The sequence below is a fragment of the Scyliorhinus canicula genome, chromosome 15 (assembly GCF_902713615.1).
Source record: "Scyliorhinus canicula chromosome 15, sScyCan1.1, whole genome shotgun sequence".
Classification (NCBI taxonomy): Eukaryota; Metazoa; Chordata; class Chondrichthyes; order Carcharhiniformes; family Scyliorhinidae; genus Scyliorhinus; species Scyliorhinus canicula.
This window is the reverse complement of record NC_052160.1, coordinates 111,849,341-111,874,772: the sequence shown is the minus strand read 5'-3', so window position 1 is coordinate 111,874,772 and position 25,432 is coordinate 111,849,341. Positions and strand designations below refer to the sequence as shown.

At 43.5% G+C, this 25,432-nt stretch overlaps 1 protein-coding gene across 6 annotated transcripts in view; it reads left to right on the top strand.

The window, feature by feature from the left end:
- Nucleotides 1-25,432, top strand: part of hmga1a (high mobility group AT-hook 1a) — a 127,342-nt gene that overhangs the window by 22,474 nt on the left and 79,436 nt on the right. For 3 of the 6 annotated variants that reach the window (XM_038820106.1, XM_038820105.1, XM_038820104.1), the window contains exons 4-5: nt 6,087-6,137; nt 21,935-22,602. In XM_038820106.1, the coding sequence (XP_038676034.1) occupies nt 6,087-6,137; nt 21,935-22,285 (402 nt within the window). In that variant the 3' untranslated portion in view covers nt 22,286-22,602. Of the gene's footprint in view, nt 1-6,086; nt 6,138-20,914; nt 20,950-21,934; nt 22,603-25,432 lie in introns of those variants that run through there. The other 3 variants (XM_038820107.1, XM_038820109.1, XM_038820108.1) reach the window with 2 other exon arrangements.

The following is a 25,432-nucleotide window of genomic DNA, read 5'->3' as shown; positions in this document are numbered from 1 at the left end:
CATGTATTTGGTTAAAAGTGGGATTCAGCAGCAAGAGAGAGCCCGGCCATCTCTGCTATTAACTCTAGGACTCAACAGCACTGAGCCCCCCCCCCCCCCCCCCCCCCCCCCCCGCCCCCCCGCAAGGAAATGCTGACTGCGCCCTTGAAGCTGACAGCATGATAATGCAAAATGGGTTGGGTCATCATTTATACTAAAGAGTACAATCATCAGGGTGAGGGGGTACATGTGCAGGGCTGGTGGGCGTATGAGGAGGGGTAAACAGAAATTTTGTCTTGTATCTACAGCGGGTGGCATTTCAACAGTGCAGCCACTCTTGTGTTCCAATCCATGCCAACCTGGGACATACTCATTTGAGTAGAAGGACAAGCTGCGGATGCCAAACAATGATCTTGATATGGCTTTCCCATTCGGGCTGGATAAATTCCATCTGGTTCAAATGCCCAGGTGGCCACAGACGGATCTGGGTGGGATGGGAAGAACGATGTGAACCTAGGTCAACTGCGTCCACAACATTTTTGTCGAGCCAACTCATTTAATAATAATAATCTTTATTGTCACAATTAGGCTGCCATTAAGACTGCAAGATGTTACTGTGAAAAGCCCCTAGTTGCCACATTCTGGCGCCTGTTTGGTTACACAGAGTGCCCAAATTACCTTACAGCACGTCTTTCGGGACTTGTGGGAGGAAACCGGAGCTCCCGGGGAAAAGCCAAGCAGAAACGGGGAGAACGTGCAGACTCCGCACAGACAGTGACCCAATCTGCGAATCGAACCCGGGACCCTGGTGCTGTGAAGCAACAGTGCAAACCACTTGTGCTACCGTGCAGTCCTGATACCTAAACTGGAATCCATAATATTAATTCTGCACTACATTTACACTGGAAAATTTGTGGTCTGAAGTGTCCACTTCCCGCCACCCCCAGCGAGAAATACGATTGGGTGGAGAATAGTGCATAATGGAAAAATCGTGATATGCGCCTGCCGCTGATTCCAACACCATGCACTAGTCCCTGCTGGCGGTGTTATCGAAGTTTACACCCCGTTCCAGTGGGTCCATGCAAAACCGCCACTTGCATGTATTTAAATCTCATTAGTGGACACTTCATGCTCCACCCATAAGCGATACTCCACCGCTCTTTGGCAGAAGTCATGAGGGCAAGAATTGATGCAAGTATTTACAAGCATGGATTGGGTGCCGTGGCTGTTGAGGGAGAGCGAGAGACTAAAAAACAATCTCTCCAACGATGGTGGGGGGTGGTTGCCTGGGCCAGGTGGAGTATCAGAGAATGAGGTACTGCCAAGTTCATGGACTGGGAGTGCCTCCCTCATGATTGGGGTGGCCTGGCTCAGACTGCCATTGCTGCAGTATGTAATTTAAATGTACCAGTCTGGTGCCACTGATAGGCTCCTGGCTGTTCTCACTGCTGAGTGCTCCAGATTCTCTGGTTTGCACATTCTCCCGTGTGTGCATGGGTTTCACCCCACAACCCAAAGATGTGCAGGTTAGGTGGATTGGCAACACTAAATTGCCCCGTAATTGGAAAAAAAAATAATTGGGTACTACGAAATAAAAAAAAGAGTCTCTGGTGATGTGGGCGCCCACCCAGGCTCACCCTCTGGAGATCCTCATACCCCAGCAGTATCATCAAGGGGATGGGAGTGGCCATGCTCAATCACTGGCTCACCAGGTGTTAGCACTCAGAAGTGCAGCCCCACGGCACAGGAAGCAGGAATTAGCAGAGCTCACCCTAACCAAAGGATACCTGCACCGTGGCCTTTGGAACGCTCCCTGGCACACTGCCCCTCTCTGGGCAGAAGCCTCACCAGTGATCCCCACCCCTCAGGATCATGATCTGTCTCCTCCTGGTGAGGCGGGCCTCATTGACTGTCTCTGCCATCACCTCCCAGGCGCTGTTCAGGAGGGCGGGCTTGAGTCTGTGGCCCACCCTGGGGAAGAGGGCGTCCCTCCTCTCCTCCATTGGCATCGAGCAGTGGGTCTACACCGGACTCCTGATATTTGGGGGGGTGGGTGGGAAATAGCGATGTCAGGTCTTCTCTGAGCTATCTTCGTAGATGCAATGAGTGTTTTGTGAGTGGAGCACGTAAAAGCAGCGCCAGCTTGTCAGGCTCTTTAGCGCAAATTCTGGCCCCAGCGGTTACTGCCCGCTGGGTCGGGAATTGCTTCCAATTCATGCCGGCAGAGTGCTGGTTCGTTTGCATGTTCTGAATCGCAGAATGAATAGCGCCCCCAATGGGAACAGGAATTGCAAGCTATTCAGTTCCGGTGGGAACACTTTGCTTTCCAAACGGAGAATCCAGCCCCTTGTCTCCGTGGTGACTAACGAGAAACATTCTATTTCAGAACTCTGTGCCACATTTGTGATTTCTGCTTAGACCAGGAATGCAATTTTTCTGCAGTTGATTTTGTCTCTTTATCAGGTACACTACTGATGGACCTGTTTTCACTTGGAAGCATTTATCTATCATCTTTGAGTGGCTATCGCAGTCCTCCAAATCTGATTGTTAACCTGAATGAACAAATTCAACTATGCAGTAATACAATTTTATTGTGAAAAGTAATGAACAAAAACAGTTGTGTTAACATTCTTTAATTTGCTTGCTTCATTTGTGTGAACCAAACCCTGAGCTGTTTAGATTGCATGCATACATTTCTGAGATTGCTCTTTTTATGCAGCAGAAACTCATCTACGTTGTATATCTTTTGAAATCCTTTGCGGGAGAATTTATTTCAATGGCCAGTTTATATTTTGAAAAAAAGTCCTATTTCTGAATGGAGGTTGCTCATCTATGTCACAACTTTTGAAACCCTTTGCATGATAATTTATTTTCATAGCCAGTTGATATTTTTTTTAAATCACATTTATGAATGGAGGTTGCTAAATGTGAACTATTTGCATTGGAACTTTATTTTCTTAAAGTGCTTGGTTTGTTTTTGTTTTGTCAAAGATCGTGCCAACTGATGCATATCACATGGAATTTCGTGGCCATTTGCCTGACACCTCTGGTTTAAGATTTGGCACTGTGTTACATTCCAACTCTCTGACCAATATGTGTGGTTAACTTCTTTGTCCATTCTTTATCAAGGCAGTTAGTAAAGGAACTCTCCTCCCTTCACAAACCACAAGCCACAGTGGAATCTGTGACCTTGCTGACTAATGTCCAAGCCCAGGGATGGGATGAATTTGAATAGGTTTCAATGTAAAGAGTTTGAAAAGTGAAGTTGCTGGTTGAAAGCTCTTTGCTCATGAATATATTTGTTCCGTTTGCATACTAATTTTTTCCTTCAATCTTGAGCACAATATTTTTATCCATTGTGTATTGTATTTATTCATTTGTTATAATAAAAACTGAAAGCAATGCCCAGAATAACTATCAATCTTTTTATTTTCTCCAAATCACCTTTGTGTAGCATCTCCAAACTTTCTGTAAAGTGGAATATTGTTGTTTGTGCTTTGGAAACTGGAGTTTTTTTGATTTAAAATTTTATATATCTCAGAACTTAATTGTTAAAAGGCCACTACAGTATTAAATGGTTTGTGAGAATTTGCTACTTTTTGATTGCATGCATCTGTTGCTATGAAATGTTTGCTGCGCATAGCTCCACAATGCATTCTTGGGGCATATAGGAAAAGCAGTAGGCTATTTAACCCAGTGAGCAGACTCTTCTTTCTTCTCGAGATGAGAGAAGCCAAGAAGGGTTGTTTATCACAGGGAAGTACATAGTTTACAATGGTCTGTATTAGAACCATTAATAACCTGAACTTGGGAGTTTACAGATGTCACAAGGCTTTGAAATTTGAAATTTAATGCAGAGGGTTATGAAGTGATTATGAAGGGTTTTGGAATGAAAAATGGAGAGAGGCAATAGGTGCGATCTCCTGGCCATGCTGCTGAAAAGCAAGGTGCCGTGGCGCAACATGGCCGTCAAATGACGGGAGACTCTGCTCCCGGGATCTACTTGGCTCACTACTCCTCGGGAGATCTAAAGTGATCTCGTGGGACATTGCGATGTGAAGGCTGCCCATTGTGGGCGGGATCACGTTTTGCCAAATCTGCACGTTAGAGCAAGGCAGCCAGTCTCACTCTGATATGCAGTTCCCTGAGGTATTCTCTTCCCCTTGGAGACCTAGGGCGAGCGCCGTTCAGTGCTGCTCTCCACAAATGGGGATCAGACGGAATGGCACTCTGGGGTCCCCCAGGGGGTCGGAGGCTGCTGTGTGCTTGTCCTCTGGGCAGGGTGGCACCTTGGCACTGCTGGTGCCATCTAGGCAGCCTGGAACCATGGCCCTGCCACCTCAGTACCAGCCTGGCACTGCCAAGGTGCCAAGCTGGCATTTTTCACTTGGTGGTGATTGGGCCAGCGGGGTGCACTGTGTTGGGTGTGGGGGGGTTCGGGGATCATGTTGGGAACTGGAGAGATCGGGATGCCATTTTTAAATGTGTCCTAATCTCTCGCTGCACTAAGGAGTTCTGGCAAGCATGTTCCTCAGAGCAGAAAACCGGGTTGAGTGTGGCCTCGGCCGCGCAATCACTACTAAGGCTCCGTATCTAACCGGATGGGCGTTAGTGAGTTTCTCGGTGCTGCAAGCTATGGGACTCTGATCCCATTTGGTTAGATCGGGTCTAGTATAAATTAAATGGTTCAATTTTAAAGGGGTACAGAAATAGTAAGGCAAGGGTTTCACCTTTGAGGGTGGCTGAACAATCAGTGAAGATTTTTAAAAAGCTTATATGATCCTTTGCTACATATAGAGGCATAGCATACAAAAGCAAAGCTGTTATGGCAAACTTTCCTGAATTGCAGATTAAACCTCTCTTGGCGTCTGGCTGCTGTACTTCAGGAAGAGTGTCAAGGCTTGGAAAGGGTGGAGAGGAGAATTGCTAGACTGGGAGCGTGGATGAGGCATTTCAGTTTTGTGGAGTGACAAGAGAAATTGGGAGTTCTCCCCTTGGAACAGGTTAAGGAGTACTAATTGGAGATATTAAAAATGATGAATGATTTTAATTTAGAGAAACTGTTTCCATTTGAACAAAGGATCAGTAGCTGGTGGGAAGAGATTTAGGATATTTTAGGATAATAAAAACCCCGGAGGGGAAATGAAGAAAAATAATTTTGAGGAGGCTTGTTATCATTTGGAATGCACTACCTAAAAGATTAATGCATGCAGATTCAATAACTTTCAAAAGGGATCTTGATATATATTAGAAAATAGAGGAATTTGTAGAGCTATAATGAAAAGACCAGGGTAGTGATTGGATAGCCCTTCAAGGAGCTACCACAGATATGATGGGCTGAATGGCACGCTTCTGTGCTCTGCAGTACTGTGCATGGGCAACTCTGCCAAGGCAACATTACTTGCCCATTCGTATTAATCTTGATGCAATTAAGGCCAGAAATTGGGCAGCGGTCAGTTTAAAATGAGGTCAGGCACTTCCTACCTCTGGTCTCATTGTATTCTCTCTCTGTGTCCTAATCTTGACCTGTTTTGAGCAGGAGAACTGGACCCCCACTAGAAGACAGTAAGTGGGAATCAGTGACAGCTTCCCTGAATGTCCAGACTTGTTGTGAGGGGGCTCTTGGGTCAGATTAGCCTATCAAAAAAGGCCTGGCTGGGTTTTGGTCTCTGTAGAATATTGATTCATATGAGGCCCTGGTGTTGCATATGTCCAGGGATTGCCATCTCTTTTGGGGTTCCTTTGCACTATTCCTACCCTCCTTTTAAAATCAATCATGTAGTTTGGGGTAGAGTTCCTGAGTAGCCCCTGAAATGGCAGGGGTGGCAGGTCCCCTTGCCTTCCCTGAGGGGCCTTTTCATTATCCTTGCAAGGTTTCTTAAAAGGTTGAGAGAAAAGCAGCAGAATGCACTGTGTGATGAATATGTTTCGCATCACCTAAGTCCCTTTCAACAATATTTTCCCCATTACCCATGTCACTTAATTTGCCACTTGAAGATGGCTCTTGGGTGGATGTGCACAAGAGTACTTGTGGAATGTGTTTGTAAAGAAATTTGCACACTCTCTCTAGATTTGTTTTTTTTTCACATACCTTGTTTCTTTTCTAGAAATCTGGAGCTGCAGGAGGAGCAAAGCCCAGAGGTAGACCCAAGAAACTGGTAGGATACATGTTTGTTTCTAATGTTACAAATGGTGCTGGGTTGAACAACACTATACATTGATGATTGTTACTTCACGGAAATTGGCATCAGCATCCTAATCAGCAAAATTACGCAGTCAAGGGCATAGTGATTTCAAGTTATTCACGTCTTTCTTGGTGACGTGATACATCCTCACTAGTGAAACCCCCATGAGTATTAGTGAAGTTAACCCAATGCTAATTGTATAAAAATGTAAATCTGTGACGCTAAATATAACAAGCTCATCTATAGTTTTGGTGCGAGGTTCTTCAGAAATATGATTTGTAGGTTAAATTGACCAGATTTTGAGGCCTGTGAAACGCTGCATTTTGCGACTGTTTGTGATATGCATTTACATATGCGAAGTAGGGAAGGGCATGAAGTTATACTAACCTTTTCCACTCTGAAGCTTGCCTACTAGTCCAGGCCAAATCTATTTGGACATCAGGTTTCGCTTTTACTGTTATACCGATTGTATGGAGTAAATTCTAATTTTAAATAAACTTTGTTTTGCACTAATTCTGCTTAACCTGTTGTCCTATTACCTCCGTTTCCAATTTTCTCCTCAGATTTTAATTATTTAACCTATCCTCCCCTAACATTTTCTCCCTTTTAAGAAAATGAAGTTAAATTATTTCAGTTTCCTTGTATTTTCCTTCCGCTTGCTTCTATTATCAATTTTGATCGTGTGAGTTGATTTTTTTTTCCCCTCCCATGTCTAATTACAAACTTAAAAAAAAGCTGGGTTCCAGTCAGTCACCAATCCCGGATGTGAAGGTTAACATTGGTGCATCATACGTGCAGCTAGATCTGTCCATTCTATTTTATTTTCTTGACAATGCTCTTCCCTTCCCTTCCTCTTCTCCAAATTGTCCAAGAGATCATTATTTACATGAGCTTTGGACTTCTTGTCCACATTTGCATGCCAGCAAAGACCACTGAATAAACACACAAGTGTGGCAATCCATCCTACTGAGGCGAACTGCCTCACCACTTCCATAAACTGACTGGGACTCCGCTGATCCATCCAATGCTGTGGGTCTAACCCATAACTTCCCTGACGAGAAGAGCTCGCTGAGCCGTTGACCAGCCCCAGGTCAACCTTTGTTACTCCTGCTTTCAAACTAAGGAAAGGGATATTAAAAAAGGATGTTTGTGGTGGATTCTGCAGTCAATCAGTATCTGGATGAGGAAACTCACCTGCAGTGCTGGAAGAGTTAGAATTTGAGTTCATTTTTGTGCAGCTATGTGGACTGTGTTCCCATGGAGCTGCACAAACCTACTTGTAAAAAGGAAATAAAATGCGTTCCCTGGTCACACCTATCTCTGTATCTGCTGCGGTCATAATTTCTGAGATCTGTATTGTGCACGCCATGAAGATTTCAGAAAAGTGATGCATAATGTTGTAGCAGATTATTAATCTAGTATTGGAGTTTAATCACCTCCTTCCTGATTTTATGGGTCAGTTGTTTCATTTTTGCTCTTGCACATAGGTTTGCTACCTTCCATCAATAAAACCATTTTGTCCCTTAGCTAAACTAATTCCACAGAAGAAGATGGATTCTTATGAGCCACAACAGCAACAGCAATCAACCAGTATTTGACTACTTTCACAAATCCTGGGCTTAGTGCAGTGGAGAATGACTAAAATTAAATCTGAAAAGGATCAAACCCCAAAAACAAGAAGCCTTATGCAGGTTGTGGACTTGCTGATCTGCAACTCTGAATCTTTGAATGGCCTTCAGAGAATAGATGACATGACGGTCATCAATCACAACACCATTTCGAAGAAATGGCTGACAGCAAACATCGTTGCTGTACCAAAACCCAGAAAAGGTCCCATATGAAATCCTAGAACACCTCACCCTTATGCACATATCCCCAAATGCAGAAGAAGTCGTTAGCATTGACCGGGTTGTTTTTTGCAAGGGCCGCAGCATAGGGGAACAGGTAGCGGCCCTTACCCCTTACCACCAACATTGAAAACAGAATTCAGAAAAACTTGAAGACCAGTACTGTGTTCCTCAATCTCACAACAACCTACGACACTGGCCTCCTCTTGAGGCTGTCATGTTTCTGCCCCCCCCACCCAATCTCCCCAGGTGACTAATAGCATTGCAACATTGTTGAACAATCAACGGTTATCTTGGACAGGCAAAAAGTACATGGAAACCAATGGACTCCCCCAAGGCTCTGTACCGGCTCCAACTCTGTGCATAGAAACATACAAATTGGAATAGGAGGAGGCCATTCGGCCCTTCATGCTTGCTCCGCCATTCATTATGATCATGACTGATGATCCAACTCAATAGCCTAATCCCGCTTACTTCCCATATCCTTTGACCCCCCCTTCATCCAAAGCGCTATATCTGACTGCTTCTTGAAAACATCCAATGTTTTGGCCTCTACTATTTCCTGTGGTAACGAATTCCACAGGTTTGCCATTCTCTGGATGAAGAACTTTCTCCTCATCTCTGTCCTAAATGGTGTACCCCGTATCCTCAGACTGTGACCCCTGGTTCTGGACATACTCACCAATGGGAACTTCCTTCCTGCATCTATCCTGTAGTCCTGTTAGAATTTTAAGAGGTTTCTATGAGATCCCCCCCTCATTCTTCTGAACTCCAGAGAATACAATCCTAACCGATTCAATCTCTCTTCAAACGTCAGTCCCTCCATCCCAGGAATCATTCTGGTAAACCTTTGCTGCTCTCCCTTTCGAGCAAGAACATCCTTCCTCAGATAAGGAAACCAAAACTGCAAACAATATTCCAGGTGTGGCCTCACCAAAGCCCTGTATAATTATAGCAAGACATTCCTGCTCCTGTACTCTCATCCTCTTGCGATGAAGGCCAGTTTACCATTTGCCTACTTTACTGCCTGCTGTATCTACATGCTTACCTTCAGTGACTGTTGTACGAGGACACCCAGGTCTCATTGCACATTCCCCTCTCATAATTTATGGCCATTCAGATAATACTCTGCCTTCTCATTTTTGCTACCAAGTGGATAACTTCACACTTATTCAAATTATACTGCATCTACCATTCATTTGCTCACTCACTCAGCCTATCCAAATTCCGCTATAGCATCTCTGCATCCTCCTCACAGCTCACCCTCCCACTTGGTGACACTTGGTGTCATCTGCAATTTTGGAGATATTACATTTTGTTCCCTCATCTAAATCATTAATATATATTGTGAATAGTTGGGGGTCCTAGCTCCGATCCCTGCCATACCCCACTAGTCACTGCCTGCCAATTTGAAAAAGATGCATTAAATCTGACTCTTTATTTCCTGTCTGCCAACCAGTTTTTTATCCATCTCAATACACTACCCCAAATCCCATGCGTTTTAATTTTACACGCTAATCTCTTATGCATAGCCTTCCGAAAATCCAAATAAACCACGTCCCCTGACTCCCCCTCATCAACTTATTAGTTACATCCTCAAAGGATTCCAGTAGATTAGTCGAGCATGATTTCCCCTTCATAAATCCATGCTGACTCTGTCCAAACCTGCCACTATTTTCTAAGTTCTCAGCGACAAAATCTTTGATAATGGATTCTAGAATTTTCCCCACTACCAACATGTAGCTTATTGGTCTATAATTTCCTGTTTTCTCTCTACCTCCCTTATTCAATAGTGGTGTTACATTAGTTACCCTCCAATCTTCAGAAACTGTTCCACAGTCTATAGAAACCTAGAAGATGACCACCAATGCATCCACTGTTTCTTGAGACACTTCCTTAAGTACTTTGATTTGTAGATTATCAAGCCCAGGGGATTTATCAGCCTTGAATCCCATCAATTGCCCCAATACCATTTCTCTACTAATATTGATCTCCTTTAGTTCCTCCCTCTCACTAAGCCCTATGTTCCCCAACATTTCTGGTATCTGATTTGTGTCCTCATTTGTACACAAATGAGCTTCCAAAAACGACCTCCCCAAAATTCATATAACCCGACGACATCTGTCGATCACCTAAAGCCGCTGACTTGAACACCTTGGACCAAACCCTAAATGAGGACTTGCCAAAGCTTGAACAATACAGCAACACATGACAACTCAAGTCAAGCCCTGCAAAAATCCAGCTTAATCCATCTTTACAAGCAAAATCCAATAAAGAGCTTAACATCCAAAGGAATGGTTGCAAGTTAAAGCAGCACCCAACTCCAACATTCCTTAGAGTGACCTTAGACAGGACACTGACCTTCTAGGAACATCTAAAAACAACTGCAGCTAAGGTAAAGCCCAGAAACAACTTGATTGCCAAACTAGCTGGCTGAACGTGTGTGCTGCTACCATCACTCTCCGAACCTCAGCAGTTGAACTCTCATACTCAGTAGCAGAATACTGCACCTTGTTTGGTCTAGATCATCACAAACACACACACTTAACACCCCACTGAATGCTATCATGTGTATCACCACCCTTGGCTCCCTCTCCTGGCAGACATCACTCCTCTGTATCACTTGCAACCCACAAAATCATAAAATTTACAGTGCAGAAGGAGGCCATTTGGCCCATCGAGTCTACACTGTCCCTTGAAAGAGCACCCTCCCTAAGTCTATGCCTCCACCCTTTCCCCGTAACCCAGTAACAGCACCTCACCTGTGGACATTAAGAGGCAATTTAGTGTGGCCAATCCACTTAACCTGCACACCTTTTGGACTGTGGGAGGAAACCGGAGCATGTGGAGGAAAACCACGCATACACCGGGAGAACGTGCAAACTGCACACAGTCACCTGAGGCCGGAATTGAACCCGAGTCCCTGGAGCTGTGAGGCAGCAATGCTAACCACTGTGTCACTGTGCAGCCAAAAATGATACAAATGCACCCCACCTGCCACTTCATGATGATCTATTCAGCCCACCCAAGGTACGACTCCCATAAAGAAGGCCGATCTGAAAAAACTCTCCCACACAGGACTTCAACAGAAATTCCACTTTGGGAAATGAATGTTCATAGTTTATAGAATTTACAGTGCAGAAGGAAGCCACTGGGCCCATCGAGTCTGCACCGGCTCTTGGAAAGAGCACCTGACCCAAGGTCAACACGTCCACTCTATCCCCATAACCCAGTAACCCCACCCAACACTAAGGGCAATTTTGGACACTAAGGGCAATTTATCATGGCCAATCCACCTAACCTAATTGTGGGAGGAAACCGGAGCACCCGGAGGAAACCCACGCACACACGGGGAGGATGTGCAGACCCCGCACAGACAGTGACCCAAGTCGGAATCGAACCTGGAACCTTGGAGCTGTTAAGCATTTGTGCTATCCACAATGCTACCGTGCTGAATGGGAATCATTGGACATGATAAAGCAGTACCTGGTCTCAAACCCAACCCTACAACTACCTGGTTTGAATCAGTACCGGGTCTCAAACGCAACCCTACAACTACCTGGTTTCAATCTTCCAAGGAAAGAGTGGGCCATCCTTAACCGGTTCAGGACTGGGCATGGTCCCTGCTTGGTCAACCTCCACAGATGGGGTATTAGTGCCAGCCCCCATGTGTCTGTGGAAGACAGCAAACTACGCACCATATCATAGAAGAATGTCCAATCCACAGACTCAATGGGGGCCTATCCGCTCTCAACTCAGCAGGACCAGAAGTAGCTGCTTGGCTCAGGGACTTTGCATTCTTTAAATAAATAGATACTCTTCACTAATATTTTTCAAAACGCATACTCCACACTGTAATCTGGTCCATCCATTTGCTTGAATTTTGATAGGAAACTGGTGGGCGGACCAATCCTAAACTACAACTAAGTTCCATTACTTTTTATTTTGAAGTTGTCCTGTTTCCCCATTTTTGATTGCTGAAACTAAACATTTTAGCTCTACATTTGGAGGCTATTTGTTTCCAGGCTATTCCTGGTCCCACTGTATAATGTATATAGAATTAGCTGGAGAAAACACATGGAAGTGATGAGTTGATTTGCGTTTTCCTCATATCCATGCTATAAGATGCATCTTGCCTTTGCTCAGTCTCTCAACATGAACCCACGGCTTGAGGAGCTGCGGGCACTCTTTAATCTCTTTTCGGCTGGTAGTTCTCAGACTCGGTGTGGTTAGAGTGACTGTGCCACGTTTGTGCTTAACAGTCATAATATCGTTCAGATGATTGTGAAGTATAATAACATTGGCAGAAATTCTGAGGAAATGCAGCTTTAAAGCCAGAGCATATGCTAACTGTTAAATCAGCAATAAAAAAAAAGTGGTATCTGAACATACTTGGATGGACTGGATGATGCAGCATTGTCCCAGTGAGCCTCATTTTGACAATATGGAGCTTTTTTCTGTTTTTCTTTCTTTCTTTCTCTCCTGCCATACTTGAGGTATGGCGTTACACTGGGGTACTTGTTCCTTGAAGAGATTCTCTGGTACCATGCCTAATTGGACATCTTCATGTTGCTGCCTATACTACAAGGGTGTTGCCTTGGGGAGACTTCGTAGCTGAGTCTGATCATGTCCTTGACTGGCATTCACCCTTGCTCATGTTCCATCAGTGTGACTGGATAGCGATCGAAATGGGGAACCCCCAATAGATATTTTCTCCTCCTCCAGCATAAGGGCATTGAGGCCAATTGTAGCTGTCCCCTCACTATCTTAACTGAGCTGAAGTAATTTGTGGATTAAAACTGGGACCTTTTGCAGAGTGTATGTCTCAACAACACAATAGGACTGTGCGTTTATCCATCAAGTCATTGGGAGCAACTGAATATGGACATTTTTAAGTGACTCCTTTTTAACAAAAAAAATGCATTAACATTTTCTGAATATCTGATAATTAGCTTCACCATACGAATTGGACTGGATTTTGTTGTATATTTATGATTTCTGCTAAGAGAATTCAGCCTTGCTGCAGTTACACCACGCAAAAGCTAACTGAACAAATATGCAGCTTACAAAAATATTGACTAAGGTTTTGATGGCCAGAAATGTACAAATGTCTGACAACACTTGATCCTCATTCTCATTGCGTTCCACCAGACATTTTCAGAAATTAACACTTGACAGATAATATACAGGTTTTTTTTTAAGTCAGTTTGTGCAGTACTATATTAAAACGTTTCATGAAGGGGTTTCTCTGATACGCTCCCTCATTAAAATAGTAGAGTATTACAATTCTTAGCCCTGCTGACAAAAATGAAACCTCAATTGGCGAATGGGTTCATTTAATTGCCATTGAAGGAGTTTCATGTTTCACTAAAGCTTCATAGTAGCCTTTCTTAACATAGTAACTGGAGTCCTCAAACTCATTGTAAATGCCTCGCTCATAACATTTTTGTAGACATTTGCTGTGTAAAATGAATGTTGTAACAGTTTACCACCGATCTCCATTCAATCAACTTTAAGTTTAGTTAGCTACTGTTATATATTGGTGCATTATCTGTAAATAGGTATGAACTGATGTGTAAGACTTCCAGGGGCCACGTTTCAGTAACCATTTCTGGGATCGAGCTTGCTGAATACCTATGCCCCTGCCAGTGCTGGTGTCTCTTCCAGTGTTGAAGTGACTTGATTAAGATCTTTGGGATCAAAGCAAATTCTTAACTGTCCATTTGGCTTCTCTCTCACCAGAATGGAATTTACCCACTCTGCAGGCTCTGTGACCTTCTTTTCTTCCATCTCTTGGAGTTCTCTTTCAAGCTTTCCTTTTAGTTCTATTGGTACTTTTACACGAGGGAATGATGAATCAATAGTTTCAGTATTGGGTCAATAATAATGTGATAATCTTCAAAGCATCCGATAGTCTCACTGAAACATTCTAGGAACATGTGCACCAGATCCTTTGCTGAAATAATCTGCAGCCCTTCACAACTGCTCAAACCCAGGTAGCAGGACCATCTGTTTTGGTGACATAGAACATCTTTGCCTCTCCTTATTTGGGTTGTTCCGAGTTGTCGAATCACAGTTTCTCCATTATGCTGTTAGCATGACATTTTTGGTTTCAGAACACCTTTCTTTGGATAACTCATTTTCTTCCCAATTTTTAGGAAAGATCTTCTGGTGTAGTCTGAGCAATATGATCTAAGTCTGCACTCAGTTATCAATCTTCACCTTCAGACAAACATTGCAGGCTTTCTTACCTTCTTGCTGATCTGAATGATTGTGTAAATTTATTTTCTCTGGGAACTGTTGAATCCAGCCATTTCATGCTGTTGTATGGTCCCTATGTCTATCATTTCTCTCATTCACCATCATCTACCAGATTTGGACCTTTTTTGGTTTCTTTTCCTGTCCATTCACCCTGTTGCTCTGGTGCCTCATCTACCTCCTTTTATCTTTGTTCTATATATTTTTGCCCAATGATTGGCCTTTGCAAAAGCTTTGCAGATCAATCCGTGTGCTGGACATTTCCTGCCGTCTGTGAATTAATATGTTCATCCGTATTGGCACTGTAGCACAGTGGTTAGCACTGTCATTTCACAGCTCCAGGGCCCCAGGTTCGATTCCCGGCTTGAGTCACTGTCTGTGTGGAGTCTGCACGTTCTCCCTATGTCTGCGTGGGTTTCCTCCGGGTGATCCGGTTTCTTCCCACAAGTCCCGAAAGACGTGCTGTTAGGTAATTTGGACATTTTGAATTCTCCCTCCTGTGTACCTGAACAGGCGCGCAATGTGGCAATGAGGGACTTTTCACAGTAACTTCATTGTAGTATTAATGTAAGCCTACTTGTGACAATAATGATTATTATTATCTCCTGCACAGCTACCCCTCAGTTTGTTGCACATTCATTTGTTTCTGCATCAATTTTGCCATCTTTTTTAGGTTTACTGAAGGCTAGCCTTAGGATAGTCAGTGACTTCATCTGTCTGCTTATGGCTTTGTGTATTTTGGCAGTGTCTACAGCTCGTCCACCCCAATGAGCACTTTCTGTATTTCAGAGTGTGTAGAATCCCAAATTAGTTGATCTATCAGCCTTTCATCTGTAGCCGTAAAATGTTTAAAACTGGTTACAAAGTTCTCAATAGGCTCACCTAATTTCTGCCTGGTGCCTTGAAATTCAGACTGATAGATGTGATGATTCGACTTTGACTGTAGACGGACGTTGAATTCTTCAATATGTTTGTCCAGATTTTTGCTGTCCTCTTCAGTAAGCTTCCGGCTGTTAAGTAAATTTGTTTCGATATCTCTTGCCCAAAGAAGGATACAGCTGACCCTCTCGTCATTTCTAGTATGTTTTAGTAAACTACTGAATACCAATCCACACTTTTGGTTAAACTTTGATATCCAAGCACCTGTATGCTTATCAGCAGATGTGTCGCAGCACTGACTCGGAGCAGTGTACATCCACCATGGCAGACCAGTGGCTTTTGCATCAAGTGCTCTCACTGACACTGAAACTAATTATGCCCAGGTCAAGAAGGAAATCCTTGCCCGAGTATTCGCATGTCACAAATTTCATGATGTCATTTACGGCCATTTTAACTTCAAAACTGATCACCAGCCACTTATCACCACCCGTAAAAATTCCCTCCATGCTGCATCAACACGTCTGCAGAGGACGATGCTCCAGATCCAACACTACTGCCTCACTCTGATCTACAAGCGGGGTAAAGAACTGTAACCTCGCTGATGCCATTTCCAGGGTTTATTTACCCACCACTAAGCATGCTGATTGTAAGGAGGACATTGATATGATTCAAGTGCTGCCATCGCGTGAAACTGATTCACTCAAAGTTCCACTTCAAGTGGACCACACTTGCAGACAACTCCATGACATCATCAATGAAGGATGGGCCTCAATGTCAAAAGAATGTCCCCATCAGCTCTGCACTTTTTCACCATGAGAGAGGAGTTAACCATACAGGATGGACTGGTACTGTGTGGCCAGAGATTTGTAATCTCTTACTCTCTACAGAAATACTGCACCCAGCAGCTTCACCAAGCAAACCCACGAGTTGCAACAACAAAGTGTAGCATAAAGGAGAGTATGTACTGGCCCTCAATGTATGCTAACATAGAGAAGTGTCCAGGTACGCACCATGTAACGTACTTGGACCTCTCCAAATCAAAGAATCACTGCACTTTCATGAGACCCCAAACCTTCCATGATCACTCATGGGCTACAGCTGTACATTCATTGCTCTGCCAGGCAGCATTTTGTTTTTAGTTCTCGCACAATTCACTAGGTTTCCCTTCTGGTTGGTCTGCCATGGTTTTAAGATTAAATCTGCAGGCCTCAGAAGTTCAAACAAACAAAGAGCTTTATTAAAAGGTGTTAACACTACAGGCTGCTGTGTAACACCGCCCGTTTGCCTGCGCAAACGGCCATTGAGGATGACAACATGTGATTACGGCCATTGAGGATGACAACATGTGATTGGTCTCTTTAAAGTGCCCTTGTTCCACTGCAAAGCTGCTAGTGAGGAAACACTAGAAATACTTCGAATACATGGAAATACCGTGAGTCCTCCTTTAAATTAAAGGTTCCTGACACAATAAACAGTATAACATTAACAATCAATTAACAATAGCAGTCAGTACGTCAGGCGTTCCAGAGGCCGCGTTCTGTGTGGTTGTTGGCGAGCCTCCGGCTTCTGCCTTTTCGTGCTTGTTGCAATCTCTGGTGCCTTTAATTTGGTTTGTACGTTGTCCGTGGCCATCTTAACCAGAGTCGAGGTCGTGTTCTGAGGTTGTTCAGTGTGTAGTTCTCCACTGACATACTACTTTCCCCAATTGGTTTGATTAGTGTAAGCTTCTTGGGAAGGTCCAGGTCCGCTTGATTTGGACTCTGTCAGTTCTGTCTCTGGCAGATTGGTTCTTGTTGCCAAGTTGATTCGCAAGTCACCTCCATATTATATCGTCTTGGGTTTGTACGGTGTAGCAGAGCAGTCCTGTCTGTGCTAAATGGTGGCGGGTATCTACTTTTCACCTGTGGTACGGTTACTTGCCAGAATTTCTTCACCCTGGTGAAAAGCACAATGTTTTGCCTTGCTCTCCCACCATGTGACCTGAACCTGGTGCTTTCTCTTGACAATTTATTTTGCCTTGGGTGGTTTTAGTAAATCAAACGCTGTGCATAGTTGATGTCTAACCATTAGCTGTGCCGGAAGAACTTGGGTTGTTGAGTGCGCAGCATTCCTGTACATGAGCAGAAATTGGCTCAAGCATTTAGACAATGAACCTTGTTCATGAGTTACCTTCTATGAATGTCTCATTGTCCGTATCAGCCCATTTGTGGCAGGATGATAAGGAGAGGATATGTTGAATTCTGTTCTCCTTCAAACTTTTGCAAAAAGAACTGCAGCACATTATCACTCGCTAGTTTTTCAAGGTAACGTAATCTGCTGAGGATTTCACCCAATTTCTCAATTGCTTTCTCCGCTGACGTCTTCATGATAGTAACTCCAGGCCATTTCGAGTGAACATCAATTAGATTGAGAAACATATGCCTTTCAAGCGGTCCGGCATAATCAACATGTACCCATTGCCAGACCTCTTATGGCCATTCCCATGGGTGTAATGGGGCTAATGCCAGCAGGTTTCATACTTTTGCACAAGATTAACACATTCCTGCCTTCTCCTCAATTTCTGCCTTCTCCTCAATTTCTGTATCTAGCCCTGGCCACCATAGCCTCTAGCTATCTCCTTCATCCTTATAATACCATAATAGCCTTTGTGTAATTGATTTAATAGAAACTTTTTAATAGTGGTGGACTGATGACTCTCATTCGCAAGAGGAGTCCACCTGTCTGTACCGATAATTCAAGTCTTCAAGTAGATTATGGCATTAACTCAGGGTTTGCTCCTGAAGTCTTGCCTCACGTTTCCACACAAACTGCTTACCGACAAACTATTTGGTAATGGTAGTTGGGAAAGCCAATCTGCATTTCCATCAAGGCTTGACTGATACTCAACTGTGCATGTGTGTGCTGATAAGAGAAATACCTACCTTTGCATCCTGCCTCGCTGCCAGTGATGGAAAGTGGGGCTGGTTTAGCACACTGGGCTAAATCGCTGGCTTTTAAAGCAAACCAAGGCAGGCCAACAGCATGGTTCAATTCCAGTACCAGCCTCCCCGAACAGGCGCCAGAATGTGGCAACTAGGGGCTTTTCACAGTAACTTCATTTGAAGCCTACTTGTGACAATAAGAGATTTTCATTTCATTTTCATTTCAATACCAGTATGAGGTCCAAGAAACGTTGTTAATGGATGATGGTCCATCAATAAAGTACATTTCCTCCCTTACAGGAATTCAAAGAAGATGATAGAATCCCTACCATGCAGAAGGGGGTCATTCGGCCCATCGGGTCTGCACTGACCTTCCAAACGAGCACCATAGCTAGGCCCAATCTCCCGCCCTATCCCCATAACCCCACCTAACCTTTTGGACACTAAGGGGCAATTTATCATAGCCAATCCACCTAACCTGCACATCTTTGGACTGTGGGAGGAAACCGGAGCACCTGGAGGAAACCCATGCAGACACTGGGAGAATATGCAAACTCCACACACCGTCACCAGAGGCTGGAATTGAACCTGGGTCCCTGGCACTGTGAGACAGCAGTGCGAACCACTGTGCTACCCTGTCGCCATTGGTAGAACTGTTTTATGCCAAATAATGATTCCTCGGGCTTCTTTCTCTATCTGCGTACAATTGATTTTTGTTGTATTCAAGCTCCTGGACACGAAGACTATCAGCTTCTCTTCACCTGTGGGAATTATGTGGGAAACCACCACCCCAACCCCATACGGTAATGTGTCACTTGCCAGTTGCAGGGGTAAATTTGGATCAAAATGTGACCGGACCTCTGACTTGAGTAGTGCCTCTGTGGCTTTCATGAATGTTCTCTCACATTGATCCAACCATGTCCACTTTTTATTTAGACATAGTAAGTTGTGCAAGGGTTTTGGAACAGTAGCCAGATTGAGGACAAACCTTCCATAATAATTTGGTAATCGTAAAAGAGATGGAAGTTGTTTCACATTCTGAGGTGCGGGTGTCCCGGTAACGGCTTAGACTTTCAAAGGTGACTTAAGGAGTCCTTGACATCGATGACATGTCCCCGATATTCGACTGAAGATTGGAAAAATTCACATTTTTCTTTTCAGATTCTTGATCTATAATCTTCTGATCTCTGGACTATATCTAGGTTCCGGAAATGTTCTTCCACATTCTTTCCAGTAACCAAAATGTTGTCTAAGTAACACTGGATTCCATCTAATCCGCTTAAAATTTGATCTGTTGCTCTTTGGAACAACGCTGGTGAGGAAAGTGATGCCAAATGGTAGTCTTTTATATCAAAATAACCCTGTGTGTGTCACGATTATCAAGAATGAATCTGGATACATGTTTATTTGAAGATATACTTGACTAAGGTCTCTTTTACTGAGGTGTTGGCCTCCAGCCAACCCAGCGAATAGGTCATTAACCGAGGACAGAGAAAATTGCTCTGCAAACGGTACAGAATTAATAGTGGCTTTAAAATCGCCACAAATGTGTACCGATCCGCCTTTTTTCATCTCTGGTATGATTGCCCTGGTCCAGTCACTCACGCTAATGGGTTCAAGGACTCCTGTTTAGTCAATCCACCTACCTGCAAAACTTTGGACTTTGGGAGTAAACCGGAACACCCGGAGGAAACCCACTCAGACAAGGGGAAAACGTGCAAACTCCACACAGTCACCCAAGGCCGGAATTGAACTCTGGTCCCTGGCACTGTGAGGCAGGAACGCTAACCACTGCCACTATCTCGCTCTAATGATGTCCTTGCACCATCAATCAGCTCCAGAGTACTCGGTTTTTGCACATCGATGCAGTCTGTGTCTATTCGGTGAATGTCCTGCAATATTGCCACAATTTCTTTGTATACTTTTGTGTCTGGCTTTTCCAGCTGTACCAGACTCCTCAGGAGGTTAAATATCCCCCTCCCCCCGCCCCCCATTATGCTCAGGAAAGTAAGTACTTTTATATCTGCTGCTATTTTGTTTATTTGAGCAAAATAGTCTATTCTCTGTATATGAACTTCATCGCTCTGTTTTCTCATCAAACAGTCCCATGCAGTCAAAACCCACTATCATTTTTCATTATGGAATGACTTGCGTGTGCATGATGTGTGAAGCCAAACCTGCGCTTTTTTCTTTGGTTTTGCCATGCCCCCAAATTGAAATTTATTTTCGCAGGGTAAGGTGCTCCTGGTACTTGTACTGTTATGGATTGTGTCGGGCAGAGTGCACAGCGAACTTCTTTCCAAAGTTGTTTTCTTCTGATTCCTCAATTTTTTCCTCTGGTGGCTGCAACCATTGTTTGGTTCCAACTTTCGAGTACTGCGATTTTAATTATTTCTTTTTCTTTTTGGGTGCTTACCAACGCTGTTTGCCTACCTCGTTATGTGGTCGTTTTAAGATTAGGTCTGCAAACCTCAAAGGTTCAAACAAATGTAGCGCTTATTAGAAGTTGTTACCACTACAGGCTGTTATGTTACACTGCCCATTTGCCCATACAAACGGCCGATCCAATGACGTCCTGTGATCGGTCTTTTAAAGTGCCTTGCTTCACTGCAATGCTGCTCGTGAGGAAACACTTGAAATACCATGAACACAACAGGGTTAGTATTCCAAATCAGCACTAAATTAATTTCAAATGCTTTAAATTTACTCACAGACACTTGCTGCCACCATGCTATGTGTTCCTGTTGTCTGATTATTCCCAGATGTTGTTAATAATCACATTTACAAGCTTGGAAAGATCAAAATTCCTTTTATGTTTAATTTTGCCATGCTGTCTGATACAAAGGAGGACCAGATTGAACTGCTTCTGTTCCACTTCACGTGAGTGTCTGTACAGCTGTGAAATGTGCCCCCCGGAACACTTACACATACATATTAGTTCCTAGCTAAGTATTTTGTAGCTATTTACAGATAACACAACAATATATAAGGCTATGTAAATATGTCTGCTAATACCTTGCAGTTCTAAAATCCTTTCCGTAAAACACGTAGACGTGTTTACGAACCTTTGCTCTATATACATTTTCAAATTTGGTGTAATTTTGTTGCTTTAGAAATTATTTGTAATTAGGACTATTTTTTGTTGTTTTGCAACTGAACCACTGGTTCTTCAAGAGACATTCCATTCAAGTATATGATCTGTTTGTTCTATGGCAGGGAGAATCTATTTTGCAGACAAGGCAGCACTTTGTACAGAGAGCATCTCTGTTGGGGCAAGCTCTGTCTTTCATGTCGAGGATAGAACAAAAAAGCCCTGAGTTGAGGAAAGCTCTTCCCTTACCAAAATTCTCACAAGTGATATAAATGCAACTTCCAATAACAAAAGTACAGTCCTGCGTGATGAGAATAATCAAAGATACCACTGTCGTTGGAGGACAGGGCAACACCTAATATGAGACAGATGTGAGACTCTTCCATGTCCCTTCCCCACTCCAAATATTGAAAAATAGTTTGCAAAACTGGAATAAGTAATTGCTCATGCCTCTAGCTGAAGCTTTTCAAATGGGTGGCGGGTAGGATGTAGCATTGATATCTTCTGGTCAGACCAGCAGCAACACCCTGAGACCCAGCAGGATGCATGACGCCCCTTTCCCAAGAACGACACAAGCGCCTTGGTAGGTTTCAATCTGTTATAACACACGTTCTTGACAGTCTCTTAATGCAGTTAGCAAATGGTTTACTTGTATTCATGTGATTGCAAATTCTGTCCAAATGTTTGGCAAATCAAACCTTAAAAAGTGTGTCCGCTATGACATTAGTTCTGTTTATCTGTGATACATTGGGTTAATTTTCTTTCTTTGAATAGATGTCCCCTAAGAAATTCCAGTTCTTTACCTTGAGGCCATTGGGGAACAAACTGAATCATTGTATCGACCCCTGTAGCACCCTCCACTCCAATTCCTCTGATCTGGAGACGCTTCCTAGACGAAGAAGGAGACTAACAGGAAATTGTGCTGCTGAAGATGTCCCAATGGCAATCCAAAAGGCAGAAAGTGTTCTCCCAATACACGGCATCAGTAGGATAGAAAGGCAACTTCAAGATCTCCAGGGAGGTGTGATGAGGGAATTGGAGGGGATACAAAGGGCCATTAAAGCCCTAGAGGATACTGTTAACACGGCCTTATTGGATATCCGTCAGGTTATCCAAGAAACCTGAATCGGGCACTGGGAACGAAGTCTGGGAGGTATTGTTGCAAGCTGGCATCATGGACAGACCGTATCTTTCTGGAGTTGCTTAAAGGCACATGGCCTGTAACTGCCACCCTCTAACTTTTTTTTTAACTAGCAGGCCAATTGATTTTACTTCTTGCAGGTTATTTGTTTGGTATTTATATTATTCCCCCTCTGTCTCCATTGTTAGAACTTGTTGTGATTGTAGACTGTGCAAAAGTCCTCGTACTCTTGATTCATGGAAAATCTATTTACCGTAATTAGTTCTGAGACAAGGAAATAAAAACTTTATAAACTTACAAACTGTGTCTTTGATTCTTTTTCTGTCCGCCTCTTTCTCCTCCAAATTCTGCAAAACACTGGTATTTCTGCACTTATTTTGTGACCAAAACTGTTCAGAATAACTGTGTCGAACCGATTTAATCTCAGAATAACTCTTTATGGAACCTATCTAACCTCAGAGTAACTCTGAATAGAACCTATTTAATGACTCTACCAATCAAAGGTGTGTGACTGTGTAACAGTAAATTGCCTGAACTATGTGGCTCTCTTTGGAAAGGGGCATTGTAAATTTGTAGAAACGATAGATTGGAATCTATTAAGGGTCACTGTTCCCTGCCTGTCCGGTGTTGAGCTGTAATTTACTGAGTAGTGAGTCCTGTGGGTTCTCCAGGCACATATTCAGAACTGTCCCCAGCTCATATGGGCAAGAGAGATGAATGAAGTGAAGACAGAATGGGCATCTAGACAAGGCTGTGTCAGTTTGGCAAGGTACAGTTGGCTCTGTCGCTTCCATAGCAAGGGTTGCATATCTCAAAACCTGACCTAACCCCAATTAATAAAGCTGTCAGTGGCACCTCCTCACCAAGGTTGAGTTCAACACTATGTTGGGCTAAATATTCTACTTCCACAAAAACAGCCTACACTTTCCCTAAGTAGCATATAGATCTTGTCTGTATAACTCTAGAAATGTTTTCAAAGAGTATGTATGGATGCTATCTTTGGTCTGCTTATCAAAGCAGACATTTGGCAGAAGTCCCCAGTGTTCTAAGCCTGAATGATCCTGAGGGTGTCAGGCTCTTTCATGAAATACTATCTATCCTTATTCTTTATTTCCCATTTGAATCAGTCATGATTTTGCTACCTTTGCTCCCGTTCCATGTTTTGGTTGCAGTTCAATCAGTTCTTGGCTCTTATATATCCACTGTGAATGGTTTGAAATAGAGTAGACCTATGATTTCAAGGTTATGATAGGAAAAGTTTGAAAATGACATGGAAGTGAAATAAGACACACTTGCGACCAAACATTTATTTTCATTCAGCTTTACAAACTGGTAAATCTGTGAGAGATTATGAATATGCACATTATATTTAAAATGTACTCTAACAATGTGATCCCTATGTTACTTGACTTGAAGGATGTGCCATGTTAAATAGAATATTAGATTATGAATGGAAACAAGTTGTTGTAACAAATATAGAAACTTATTTTACATATACACACTGACTTCTTCTGCACAAAGCATATAATGCCACTATAGTCCGAGTCCGTTACTATAGTCCAAGTCCATTACTATATTTCTGGTCCTTTACTAACATTAATACCATTGAGTTATACTTATAACCAAACACTATGTCTACTGTACTCTAACATGACTGTTTACTTATACCAATTTCAACACAATGTTGTAAAGTGCTTTTTGGATGCCTGAGGTCATGATAGCAACAATTTCATTTGTCTAGCACCTTTAACCTAATTATGCATCCCAAGGTACATCACAGGAGGCTATTAACCAACACTTGATGTTGGATCACATAAGGAGTTATTAAGATAGATGGTCCAAAGTCTGCTCAAAGAGGTGGGTTTTAAGGAGCATCTTAAAGGAATGAGGAGACAGACAGAGAATTTGGGGAAGGAATTCAGAGCTTAAAGGCCAAGGCAGCTGAGGGCTATGTTGCTAAAGGTAGAAATTTAAAACCAGAGATGCACAAGAAGCCAGAACTGGTGAAACACAGGAGTTTCTTGAGGAGTTGTAGGGTTAGATGGGGGTCACGTAGCGAGCTTTGAGAGATTTGGAAAAGGGGGGCAGAATTTTATTGCCTCAAGTCAGGAAGGCTGCTGCTCCCTCACGTAAATGAAATAAGGCATGGTGACGTGCCTTCAGGTTGGCAATGGGATGTCATCATGCAGTCTCTGAAATTATACAAGATGGGCAGGTGTGGAAATCGGAAGCACACCCACCGTTTTGAAACTACTAATTAACAAGCTTGTTAACGACCCAATTGTCTGCAATTTTTTTGCCTGCTTCATTTTTCGGGTGTTGGACGTGTTTTACAGCAGCTATGAAGAGGCTGCACAAGATCAGAAGGAAAGGTCTGCTACAGGGACCATGGCTGAATGTAGCAGCAGATTCTGCTGCTGGAAGATGGCAACATCGGTATGTTTTAACATTTTTTAACAGCTTTTTTGAGCCTTCAATTAAAAATAAAGTCAGAATCAGAGATCATGGGGCTTTAAATTTGCAGCCGTGACTGACTTCCTGTTCATGTATAACCCATCTGCTGCATGACGTCCCTTCCTGGACTCTCAGTTAAGCAAGAGACCCCCACCCCATCCTCCCACTGCCCTTGCACCTTTAACTGGCTGCCTCCTTGGTGGACTAATTGGACAGTGAATGCCTGATTCTACGAGCTGTTATGGCGGGGCGGGAGCGAGGGGTACGCTCAAGGCTGGATTTTCTGAATCAAGGCAAGCAGTCGGAGTCTGGTAATTGCCGGCTCGGCCTACCTGCATTGGGAGAAAGTGCCTGCAAAGGCGGGATGTTCATTGTCAGAGTGCAAGTGTGGGCTGAATTTGAGCCAGTCGACCTGGGAGAGATCCCTGAGACCTCGGGAGGCAGCCACAGGAGTTGCCGGGTGCAGAGGCAGACTGTTTAAGAAGCCCATCCTGGTGCTGTGGGACTTTGTATTTTAATTTTAACTGGGGAAAAAGGCCATCTGGTCCCTACCCCTCATGCCTCCTCACATTGCAAACTTGTGCTAATCCCCTTCTCCCAACCCCCTTATCCTCTCATGCCCCATGCCAAGCCATATCCCCGTGCAAAGCTATGGCATTTTCACATCCACTGACCCA